Genomic DNA, 12,857 nt, shown 5'->3' with positions numbered 1-12,857 from the left:
AAGCAAGGACATAGCTGGGTCACTACTATTCCACAGGTTAACAGTGACATCCCCTGCAAAAGGGCTCCTTCCAGCTGTTAACTATCATCCCTCAGCAGCAGCAGGTGCTCCCAAAAACCAATAATGTAATTGGAGACTCATTAAATCATCCTACACCTTGTTTCTAACTTCTGTTGAAAAGGCAAGAGAAGAGAAAAAGCATGAGAACACACACCATCCAGGCACAGGGAACTTCCAACCCATCTACCACTGAGCTTTGAAACATTCAGTTTACTTCAAGCTTATCTTGGCTTCTCTAAAACAAAACAAAAAAAACCATTAAGTTGGGTTGGATCTTAGGAAAGTAAAATCAATTCTCATCTCAATTTGAAACTGCCTCCTATACCCTCATGAGACTCCCTTAATCAGCCTCACTCTTCAGCTTGCAGATACTTTTAAAAATTGTACACGTTACCTCTTGCATCACTCCTGAGATTAATACCCAGAAAGGACTGGCAGTGAGTAGCTAGAAGAGGCACACAAGTACTACCTTCCCCTGCTCACAATCTAAGAGGAAAACAGTCAACCATAAGCCAAAACTCACCAACAACTTCAGAGGAATTAAAAACGGGTAAGAGTGAGTGGTACGCTACAGCTCTTGCCATCAGCTAATGCTTCCTGGTTTAAGCACTGAAAATGCTTCACAAAGATGCAATTTGAAAAGAACATTTCTCATCAGATAAGAGCCAGTCAGGAGAAGCTACACTAGAATTAGCTGATGGGGTTTCACAATTGCACTGGCGCTCTCAAGGCCACGGGCAGGTCAGAAAAAACACTCTAAACTTGGAGCAAAGAGCAAGCAGGAGCTGCTCCTCACTATCAACAGAGTCCCTCTTTCCATGCAGTTCTAGAGACTGTTTAAAAGCTCGTATCAGTCTGGATCAAGATCTGACCGTTAAGAGGTGTTCCTTACAGATAGTCCTTCCCACGTGGGGCTGCCCACGCTACTTCAGCCTCACCTTCTTCAAGCATTACCCAGCCTACCAAAGTATTACCAAGGGATTTCTTAAACTGGAAAAAACCTACCTATAGGCCACATCTGTTGTTAGTTATCCAGTGTACCGGCAGTACTATTTCTCCTTGCTGTCGCAAGGAAAAATTCAGAGGGAAAGCTAAGCAGTGAACACTAACAAGAGATTGCAGGAGAATATGAACACCAGTTTTGCAACGCAATGTCTCGCCCAAAAGCAATCTGAAAGCAAGAGCTCTGTCTTGCCAGAAATTTCAATCATATAAAACAGACAGAAGGGCAAGACCAAAAAAAAAAAAACATGACACACACACATATGACTGGGGATGCTGCTTATAAATAATCTCTCTCTTTCTGACTCTCCCATCATGGTTTTGGTTTGGGGGGGGGGGTGGGGGGGGTGGTGTTTTGGTTTTTTTAACCTGAGGTTAGGAAAAGACAGGTAGTTAGTTATCTATTTCCCCTTGAAGCACGAGTCAGCCTTTCCTCATGCAGCAGCCTTGGGTGCCAAGAGCTGGAGCATACAGCAACAGCACTGGAACTCAAAGTTCACAGAAAATTTGGTCATCTGCCACTTCACATCCACCAGCTGTCAGCAAGCAGCCACAGTTAAATTCAGAGGATGACAGCTAAAAGTGCTGTGACACTTTCCATAAAAATCAAGGCTCGATTAGAATGGAGACCTGTAAGCTACTAGAGCTTAAAAACAAAGAAGTCAAGTGAGTTTTAAAGACACTCCAAAAAGCAGATCATGAATCCTGCTTCCCTTTAAGGAATACTAAGCATACTGAGAAGCCAGAGTGCCTGCAATGAACTACAGGCTTAAAGAGATCTGACCAGCATTAAAACTTTGTTATCACAAAGCTCACTTGCTGTTTATTCCAGTGCTGCATAGAATCAGTCCCTGCCCTCAACTCCTCCTAGTGTGCATATTACTTTGACAGAGACACACACAGAGGAAGAATAATTGGGGTTTTTTTAGTATAATAGTTGATCTGAATTACATTTGACAGGCTATTTTTCTTTCTTCTGGGATCCATAACACAAGGATGTCTACTTTGTACATGTGCTTCTCTATCAAATTTTGTGGAAGAGAATCACAAGAGCCTAACACATTACTTGGGAGAGACTGTTCACAACCTAGATAGGCTACTATAATCTCAAAACACTGCAGTCACAAAAAACCCAAAAACAGAGAGAGATTATTCATCTAATGATTAGCTAAGTAAGACTACCTGTGATCATCTTTTCCACCTGCAATACTGTGATAGTTTCCTTTTTCTCAGGAACACGTTAAGTCCTTTGATGGCTTTGGATATAAGAGATTAGGTAAGCACCATCTGTTAACATTACTGAAGATATTTTATTGCTTTTTAACATTGTAAGTCCCATTCTGCAAATAAAATTCACATAGGTTTCAGCTAGCTTGATCTTACAAGCTCAGACTTCACATCCTTCCTGGGAGAAAATGGTTTATAAGCAATGGCTAAGTAAATCAAACCTTGACTATTATCATCTCCCCACCCTCAAAAATTAATACCAAAAGGATCTGTTTTATATTTAACCATTGTTCAGAGAAGTTGCAAGGGTAAGTTTGGGAAAAAAATTATTTAAAATAACAGCTGCATCAGCTGTCTTCACTTGACAGTAACAGCATACTGTAAGGACTAGAAGGAGAGTTTCCTCAATAAAGTGAAATCACATATACAGGACCAGGGTATTTGTGCACACTGGAGAACAACCTGCACCTCACTCTCTCCCTCTTATTAAACCAGCACAACCCAGCATACGTTACCATGAAGAGGTGCAGTTCTACCACGCGCTCCCAAATAACCTGCCCTACACTCTTAAGAGAGTGACTTTTCCCCCCCCCCCCCCCCTCGAAAGAACAGGTATATGAAAACTAAGCTCCAGGAATATATCAACCTGCCATCTTAAGACAACTAGAAACCCATGCCAACTCTGTAGTTCTTGTTAACAGGTAGCTTGCTGAATGCATCTGAAAGATCCATTTAAGTGGGGTGCTTTTTTCTTTGCCATACTACCACAGTAGCAGTTAGATATGATAAGAGTGACAGAAAACAGGATTCAAGGTATAACTTCATTCTGACTAAAGGCCAAGATCCATAATTGTACTGAAAAAGCCCAAATCAAGCTCTGAGCTAACCAGCTGTTTGTGGGAAAGCACTTCCCTATTAGCAAGCTTAAAAAACAGAACCAACTAATGCTTCTGCAGGAGCACTGTCATAGCCGACCATTAATCGGTACGTGCAAGCCTAGTGACTTCGCAACTGTGGGTGTGCAAACTGACCTCCAAAGTTGGCGAGCCGTCCGATCCTTGTGACGGGAACCTTCCTCTCCCGGGCCCGCTCACTGAGCTGCAGCAGAAACAGGGGGAAAGGAAAACAAAACAAAAAGAAATCCACAAATGAACTGGGCATATGGTCAGATACCTGCAAATTCAGAGTGCAAATCTGAAAGCACTTGAACAATTCTGTGCTACAGAAAGCTTTTCTTGAATATGTGATATATATATATATATGTTGATTTTCAAGTGAACACACTGCAGAACGGACAGACCTTGAACTGAAACATACACCAGAGAAGTGGACAAGAGGGTGGGAAAGACAGAAGAGCTGACAACCACGTTTAGAATCCCCATTTTTACTTTCACCTCAGCAGCGCTTATATTTTGAACTTGGAGAAGCAGCGCAATGCCAACTCAAACTCCCTTCCACACAAGGAATTAAACTCATGGAAGGTTATCAGGTTCGCAATACCATAGATAATTCCCCCACGCACAACAGCTGGAACAGAAGCAGCAATACCATTTCATCAAAGCAATATTCTGAGTGACTGAACTCACAGTAGCATCTGATACCGGGTTTGGGGAAGGACTCTAGAAGGACTGCAAAACACAATACAGGAAGCCACAGCCTCCACTGAGAGGAGCTTAAGTCCAATTCATTCTTCACAGCCAGAGCAAAACAACTAGCTAAAGGGAACAGGGCCCTTCAAAGGAGAAGATACTCCTTAGATCAGTCTTCAAACCTTTGTAGCCTACAGCTGTCCCCACCTGCTCAACATTTCACCCCAAAACCAGGGATGAAATACAGACCCTTTGTTACTGTAACATGCATCAATACATTGAGTCTTTGTAGTCCAGTGAATGAAAGGAGAGCTGCTGTTAATATAAAACTGAAGTCTTTGTATGCTTTTTAAACATCCTCTGACATCAGTATATCTGATATAGAGAGAGGGGGCAGGTGTGAAAGGAGAGCCTGAAAAGCTATTGACAGAATAAATATCAGAGATCAGAGTTAATGAGCACTGACACTTCCCTCTTTTTGCCTCCACAAAAGGGAATAGCCGAAGAGGAAGAAATGAGGGAAATGCAGGAGAAGATGAGTAAGGACAATCCAGCATAGAAACCATAGTATTGAGAATTCTTAATTTAAAAAAAAAAAAAGAAAACACAACACAAACAAAACCCAAACCCAACATACCATCTGTTTGTAGGGTTTCTGCTCTGAACCTGTTTTGGCCTGCCTGGCTTTATCAATATCTTCAGCTGTTAATCCACTAACAGAGGAATGGTCTTGGTGAAAAGCCCTATTTTGTCCAAAGGCAGCAGCAAAAGGATTTCCAGGGTCCCTAAAGCCTCCAAATAACCTCGCATCCATTTTGGGAGGGAAAGGCTTCTGACCCATGAGAGAATCTCCAGTCTCACCAACACTTCTAAAAGGTCCATTCGTAGTGTAAGAGGAAGCAGGGCCTTCACTGCTACGTTCGTGAGGCTTGCCAGGGGCGGTGGCGAAGTCCATTGGAGCATCTGGTGGCTCTCGGGCTGAGAAGTCATAGTCTTTCCCAAAATCCTCACTGAGATCAGTTAAGTTCTCCTGTTTTTTGCCTAGTTCCTGCGAACAATAATAGAAATACTTTAAGAAAAGATCTTAAAACCTGCTCCATACCCAACCACGGTCCTCAGAGATAGGCATAGAGCTGGGCTTTCACATTTCCACAATAAATAAATTGTGGAGACTCTGGCACTGCAGACAGTTACAGTAAGAGATAGGAATAAGGAAGAGATGCTGAGGACACCTGGGATCACTAGTGGTCTTTCAGCCCCACCGATGGGGCAAATTCATTAACAGCTTATCAAATACCTGTATCTGGAGACACCTTTTTCTACATACACTGCTGAGAAGGGTCACTAATTGTGGAATTCACTAGAAGCAATATACTGCTCAGAAGCAACAGGTGATGGGAGCTGCAATATTGCATAAGATATGCTTAACAAAAAGCTAAACCTTATAATATTCAGTTCTTACCCCTACCACACTCCCTTCTCCCACCCTGTCCATAATCATGCACTGTCAGCACTTTCAAGCCCAAAGCTACCCAAAGCAATACCAGATACCTACTTATGTGCAAAGTAAACTAAGCCTTCCATGGCCAGGACATTACTAACTGCAAAACACATTTCATTATTCAACCACTAAACTATGGCAGGGTTTGTTGTCATCCCAAAATAAATAAATAAAATTCTGCACTTGAAGCAAGGATAGCAGCATCAGGCACAGCAACACTCAAAGCAAGCTTCTCCTGGCAGTCTTTTCTGTTCTGTCCTGACCTGCAAGAGCTGCCCCACTAAGTCCAGATATTCCCCACCACTTTTCAATGCAGAAAAAATATTAATAATAAAAAAAAAAGTCAGCAGCAGAGCATTATCTCCTATTTACTTGTTACTTGACATATTCTAGTTACCTTTCTCAGCAGCAGCAATACCATGGAAGAACTTACGACTATTACAGCCAATCAACAGGATTTTAAATCCTGCTGTGGTCAGGCAAGCAGGCAGCATATTTTAAGCTCTTTCCTAAACACTAATTACATTTCCCTTCCTTACAGAAAAAAACAGAACATGGTCTTTCCTGTTATTCAGCAGGTCTCATGCTATTCTGAACCTCAGCATCACAGTGGGGAGGAGAGGAGAAATCTGTTTACAGATGGGGACTGTGGCCACACTACTGACTGATCATTTCAAGCAAGAAGGCCTCTCTGCTTCCATACTTAAATTTTAAAATGCATGTCAGATAGCCAAAACCCTGCCACAGATCAAGAGAAGTGAAATACAGTAGCTTAACATAAAAGCTTTCCCCTCTTTAAAACAGAAGATGTTGTAGCTTTGGTAGCAGCTTCTCATGCAACTCATTTACAGAATGCAGGGCAAGCATTCTGCAGGTGTGCTCAGGGGGCCTCTCTTGTGCAGAGAAACAGGAACAGGAATAGGAGAACAGCATCTCCCTCTCTTCTTGGATGCAAAAGGAGGACAAAGGCAAGACAAAGCACTATCCCCATAAACAAACACACTTAGGGTATTTCTATTGCAAGCTTAAATAGAACCAAGGAAAGACAGGCCCAGATTCTAGGACTGAAGCTATAGACCACCATCATAGTCTAAGCTTATTGCATAAAACCCATTAAAACCTCACTCATTAATTTCTGCTTCAAAAATGATGATCTGAGCTACACTGTCTTTCTAAAGGATGATAATTTTTGATTAAGAGAAGTTCTTTTCCTCAGACAAGCTCCATGTTTTCAAGAGATGGCAAATGTGAAGCTCTTAGAAATCTGTCCCCATGTCTGCTGACAAAAGCCGCTTTCAAAAAAAAAAAAAAAGAGAGAGAGAGAGACTGGCTTTCCTCATGTTCCTCATTTGAAAATCAGTTCTGAAAATCCAGCCTGGGCTGTAAGTGATGAACATGCAAACACCTGACCCTGAGCCATTCTGAAAAATATCACGTGCACCTATTCTGTCAAGAAAGGAAGCAGCACTGAGATAAATCCAATTCACTCCAGAAGAACTCATTCAATTAATCAAAGGAGAGGCAATGACTGAAGTTTAAAGGAGACTTTAAATAACAAAGCTGCTGGCCAATCTTAGGGACAGCTTGATCTTTGACAGGATGAGGTGAACAGAGTGCTCTTCATTTGCAGCACTCGGTAATGGAAACAGAAATACCCTGCAGTAACATTCCCCTCCCATTCCTGTCCAAGCACCTACTGCACACCACAGAAATCCTGGAGACTTCCCAGAGCATTGCAACATCTGTTTTATCAATCCACTGCTTCCTAGCCACTCTCACAACAAAACCAAAAAGTGCCTGGAGGAAAAGCAAAACATCAGACTAGACTGTGCACAAAGAGCTTTGCTTACCTGCATTTTCCCCAAGGCAGAACTGAACTGTTCTTCAGCAGTGGCCTGGAGAGTCCTTGCAATGGTAACTGCATCCCCCCCAAGGAGCACCTGCCGAAGCTGTCCTGCCTGGGTTTCCAGGACCGCTTTACTAAGCTTTGTCAAGCCTTTCATGACCATGATGGCATCACCCGCCATGACTGCTGTCTTTCCGTGCTGAAAGATGAAGAAAGAGAGGAAAAAAAAAAAAAGAGAAAAAGGTCAAGCAACAATTTTGCAACCTGTTTCAAGTCACCTAAGAGCCAGTAGCATATCCCAGACAATCTCTTTCTGCTTTGGCAACCAGCCACCACGGGAACTTGTTTGCAGCTCGCATAGCGCACAGGAAAGCTTGAATGACAGCTAGTTAGCTGTCTTTACCAGGCAAAGCGAGAACTCTCCTTATGACTGTTCATGAGTTAGGACAGCGTTCCAGGACTCCACACAAATATTCACATTACCATTGACCAGAGGAAGCAAAGACAGGTAAATGTCAGTAACACTGCAAAGATGGTCTTGACTCCGTCCAAATATTTAAAAAGGATTAAAAGCATTAGCATTCGACCTTTGATTATTATCAGGCCCTGGAACACATTCTCAGTGCCTGATAGCACGGATGAAGTGCACTGACAACACTCGCATCCCATTCCTGCCCAGGAGCTATGCCTGCTCATTTTACATAGCCAAATTTCTTCACCCCCACATCAAAGAGTAAGCTCTGCCTGTCCTCCAAGGGTAGTCTGCTCAGCCCTTGACTTCTAGCTCACTGTGCTACTTTTAATTGGAAGCTTAAGTACGCTGAGAACACCTACCTACCACAGCATTTGCTAAATACTGCACTACAGTGCTAAATTTTTTACTCAGTCCCCCTTCCTGTTCAGGAGGCACGTCATGTGAGATTCATGACACTTTGTGCAATTTCAGTGTCTTCAAATACTAACTGGGCACTGTAGAATGCAGGACAGAGCATGTCTGAGAAATACAAGTTCCACCAACTCCTCTGTCTCAGCCTAGAACCAAGCTCAGGCTTAGGACACCGGTTCTCCTACGTCACTGTGGTTCACGTAGAAGAAAGTCAGGAGTGGCTGGGATGCCAAAACCATTTTGCAAGGGAGATTTTCATCCAGTTAATTTCACTCATCTCCCACTCATCTTTACAGCACAGTGAGGGTCACAGTTCCAGGGCTGGCTCACCTGCACGTCCTCCCACCTCTATTGACACAGAAGATAACATCTTGTGCCAACTGCATGCCTTTAAGTTCAACCTTACCCATACAGCATTCTCTATAATGATTTAGAGAAAAAAATGTTCTGGCTGCAATACACACCAAGCACTAATCTAAGGCCACATATTTAAGTTATTTCCTAGGCAGGTACACAGGTACCAATTCATTTTTAGAAGATAACACCCATACATGCACTACAACTAGAAACGTTAATACACTGAAGTGGTACAAGTGATCCTAAGTCAACAGCACACACCGCATTATGCCCTGCTGCAGATCACAAACAATTGGATCCAGTTACCTTCTCAGGAAACACAAAGCTCATCTCACAAATGTGTCTGCTGTATCAGTCATGCCAGAGAAGTACGGACTGCTAGAGCTAAATTTCTGGATAAGAACACAATTTTGCTGCAATCACAGGAGATGTATGGATTACTACAGCTGAATTTCAGAAACATTATTATGCAAATGCAGGGTAAACCCTGGGTCTGAAATATTTGTTCAACAGCTGTTAATCAGTGATCAAAATCAGGAACAACCGCTGTAGCCAGGAGGAGAATATTATACCTTATATGCTTTAAGTACGGTTGTTAGGACAGTCAGGTCTCGCAATGAATCTGAGCTTAATGGGTTAGCTGTAAAAATAAAAATCAAGGCTACCTAGATCATTATTCTGTGGTTATCTTTATAAGATCTATCCATATGCTCCAGACCTGTAAGATGTGTTACTTCTGAATCTCTCCGGAGTTTAATGACTAGGTTTGCATTTAACATTGTATAACATACTGTTAAACTTGAAAGCTGCCTGTCAGGTAAGGAAATGTACTCTGTCACCAGGAGGTTTTTTTTCCACACACACACATACCTTCCCATCTTCACACTGGAAATTTCCACATGATCTCACTCAAAGCATTTGCGGGCAGTCCTTGCAATTCAGAGCTGGGCAAAGAAACCAACCAACACCACAATACTGCCCTAGCTGAAATGAGACTGTTCAAAGGTTGCCACTACTAAGAAACCAGCGCTTTTGTAGTCTCAAGTATTTGAAGCACGGGAAAGCTTGAATGTGAAAAGTTCATTCCCCTCCCAGGAAGGGCAACAAAAGATAATGCAATATGGATCAATGTACACTCAGACAACACACACACAAACATCTACTTTTAACATGGATTCTTTTTAACTAACAATACTAAAACCGTATTGTCCTTTCACCCAAAAACAGCTGAAGGATTTATCTTGAAGTGACAGTTGTTACACACTAGATGTGCATTTAAAAAAAAAATCTTCCAACAAAATTGCAGGGACGGTAACAGAACCACAAATGGAAAACATACATTGTGCAATGGGTGCTCGACCCCCCATTGCTAAATATATCAGCAAAGAGGACCAATCACTCTTTACAGATTTGGCTATAAAAGACAGTACTGGGCATATTGCTGCTGATATCCTTCTGACTTCCATGCTATCACCCCCGCTTTGCTCTGCACAGCGGTTATAACCACCCAGGTACCATGCAAGTGCCTTGTGAGCTCAGAAGCATCAGCAACATGCTCCTGTGCGGCGCTGCCAAAGGACAGGCTATTGTAACAGGCCATTTACCCCAGCACCTTGCTGAAATACAGACCTCTGCGTAGCAAATACAAGCCTACAGGCAACTAACTTGCTGTCTTCAGTGGTATTTCAGCTTCTCAGCAGGCAGCTCACAGACCCAAATGGAAGCCACAGTACAAGCACAAAGGCAAGGCATGGCTCAATAAGGACTTCAGAGGTCAAACCAAGAAGAGTCAACAACAAATAAAGGCTGAGAAGGACGAACGTATTTTCAGGAGCGAGATCATACTCCTGCTTTTTAACAGAATTGTATCTGTAAGCCATCTCCTTCCAGTTCCTCATCTTTTGTACACCAAGTCCTCGCCTCTAACAAAGCAGAGTCAGGAAAAAGCAGAGGAAACAAAAATAACTATACTGCAATGATTAATCCTTTGGCAATAGGCATCAGGAGCAAGAAAACATTCAGGTAATGTCTGTACCCATCATCACGCAATATGAAAGTGGGAGCTAATAAGGGCAATGAGAACTGAACAATATTGGAGGCATTTTCCTCAAGCGGAAAATCCCAGGTTATCTAGTTTTGTAGATCCTACATTTAGTGGGACACGTTGGTTAATCATCCTGGGAAAGACACAGAAAGCAGAGACTAACAAGGTTATCACAACCAGAAGGGGAAAGCATGAAGGAAAATACATGCTAGATAATCAAGAAGGAAAAAGACTACACGCAAAAAATAACCAAGATTACAAAAATTAATTTTTTTCTTCAATGAAAATGCAATAAGCACAAGCAAGGACAAGAGACACGAAAACTGGAAGAAGTACACACTTCCAAGAAGACTGGTACATATCCCCAACAGTACACTTGTGTTAATACCCAGTGCAGACAATGAGCAAAGGATTTTTTTTTCCCCTCCCCTACAACAAGTTCTGTTCATACCACAACTAAATCAATAAACTAACAGTGTAAGCAAGCTCTATCAAAAAGAGATTTAAGGAGTGGTTTCAAATAGAATTGGTCCGAGTGTAAAAAGTCTGTATCACACTCGACTTGTCTCCTGAGGACTCGTTATCTAGCGCTAGCAAAGTAGGGCACTGCCGGCACGGAGTATGGACAAGTTGGTCGTGTCTACGCAAGCTGTCAGAGTGCCTGCTAAGCCAGATTAAAGAGGGTTGACAAATGTCAGTCATGAGCTATTTTCCAAGAATAGGCAGGGGCACCATTTTTGCTTAGTAAACTTCTCAGGTGAATGAATCTGGAAAACACCCACACCTCCTAGCAGGAGGAGGCTAGAGCCAAGTCATCCTCAGACACCAGACAAGGTCCACACAGCAGGTAGAGGGGCTTGAGTAGGTAAACCATCTCCTGACATCGCACCAGATTGTTGTAATGACAAAACCAAGTCAGTTACTGGGATGCTCCCATGTGCAACGACCACCTGCCTCACAAGCCACTGTCTTCTAATGACTAACTGCAGCGCATTGCCTCCCTTCGACACGCCACACTGCTGGACTGAAGGATTAAGCAAGTATAGTGAGACAGTCAATAGTGGCCAATAGAGAGGCCAATAACAGAAACACAAAGCCTCACAACAGGCAACAGATAAATTCTTACATTTGTACTGTTTTCAAAATACATTCCTCCATTCATTCCCCTTCTTTTCCATGTGCTAACATGTACTCCTACAGACACACAGACCAGCTTCTGACTCCATGTGCTTTTTTCCAGATGCTTGTATAGTCAAACACCTTACTCATATATACACATACACATGCGTATACATACACACACACATATTTATATATAGGACTGACCAAGTTTAAACACAAGGAGACTTGTAATCATATAGAAATATACCAGAAATATTTCTGAAAGTTTTTTGTGCATGACAACACAGCCTCTTTCAATGTAAGGGAATTACATCTACCATCAACAATTTTGCTATCCACTCAAGAAAGAAGCTCATCTACTACTTAATAATAATAAAAAAAAAACCACAACAAAAACCACCCACCAACCCACCAAAACCCCAGCAGTTTTACAGTAGCCCATATTCCCCATATCAGGTCTGCAGAAGTTTTAGCTGCCGCCTTTATCTCCAACTTTTCTTTTAAAGGAGACAAAAATGAAAAAATATTAGGCTGGGCAGGTAGTAAGGCAGATAATTAAATAACACGCTGCCAAAGAAAACAAACAGTCTCCATGCCTTCCCCCCCTTCCTATGATCCATTACCACAATCACTGTTATCTCAGTTGTATCTAGACAAGGACTATAACCCTGGAATCAGTGTTACAGCCACCCACACCACCGGAGTAAGTGTGGCAAGAGTATGAAATAAAAATAATAAACACTACAAACAAGATACAGATGACCAAGTACTCAGCACATTTGTTCTGTGGCCATACACCAGCAGTAGACTAACTTCAAAATAAGTATTATTCATTAATTTGTTCTGTAACTGATCTTTTACAGGTTTTTTCCATTTCTTTTTACATGTGTTGCCATACCAACCCTTTCGTGCGATCCTTTCACTCATGGCCTTTTTCAGTTCCATCAAACACCTCCCCACCGGTTCCTTTGATACCAGATTTCCAGGCCCCTGCCTAGGCATATTTTCATTAATTGGATTCCTTGGGTTGCAGCTGACCCAAATTTTAACCATGCAGGGCACAGAACAAACTGCATTTTCAAAGGAGAAAGTTGTCATTGTCCTTTAAATCGAACTGAAGATCTACCTTGCTTATCCTTCATTCTTCCCCTTTCCCACATCTCCCACGCACTCAAGCTCCAAAAGAAATGTCTTTAAAGACCTGACCTGCAGCAGAACTAAGG

At 42.2% G+C, this 12,857-nt stretch overlaps 1 protein-coding gene across 2 annotated transcripts in view; it reads right to left on the bottom strand.

Moving 5' to 3' along the window:
* The window catches only part of COQ8A (coenzyme Q8A), a 47,587-nt gene that overhangs the window by 27,570 nt on the left and 7,160 nt on the right, over positions 1 to 12,857 (bottom strand). For both annotated transcript variants that reach the window (XM_054820856.1, XM_054820857.1), the window contains exons 2-4: positions 7,230 to 7,424; positions 4,516 to 4,926; positions 3,321 to 3,387 (exon numbers count right to left, since the gene is read on the bottom strand). In XM_054820856.1, coding sequence (XP_054676831.1) covers positions 3,321 to 3,387; positions 4,516 to 4,926; positions 7,230 to 7,406 — 655 coding nt within the window. In that variant the 5' untranslated portion in view covers positions 7,407 to 7,424. The remainder of the gene's footprint in view (positions 1 to 3,320; positions 3,388 to 4,515; positions 4,927 to 7,229; positions 7,425 to 12,857) is intronic.

This window comes from Grus americana, chromosome 3 (assembly GCF_028858705.1).
Source record: "Grus americana isolate bGruAme1 chromosome 3, bGruAme1.mat, whole genome shotgun sequence".
Lineage (NCBI taxonomy): Eukaryota > Metazoa > Chordata > Aves > Gruiformes > Gruidae > Grus > Grus americana.
This window is presented reverse-complemented; position numbering and strand designations above follow the sequence as displayed.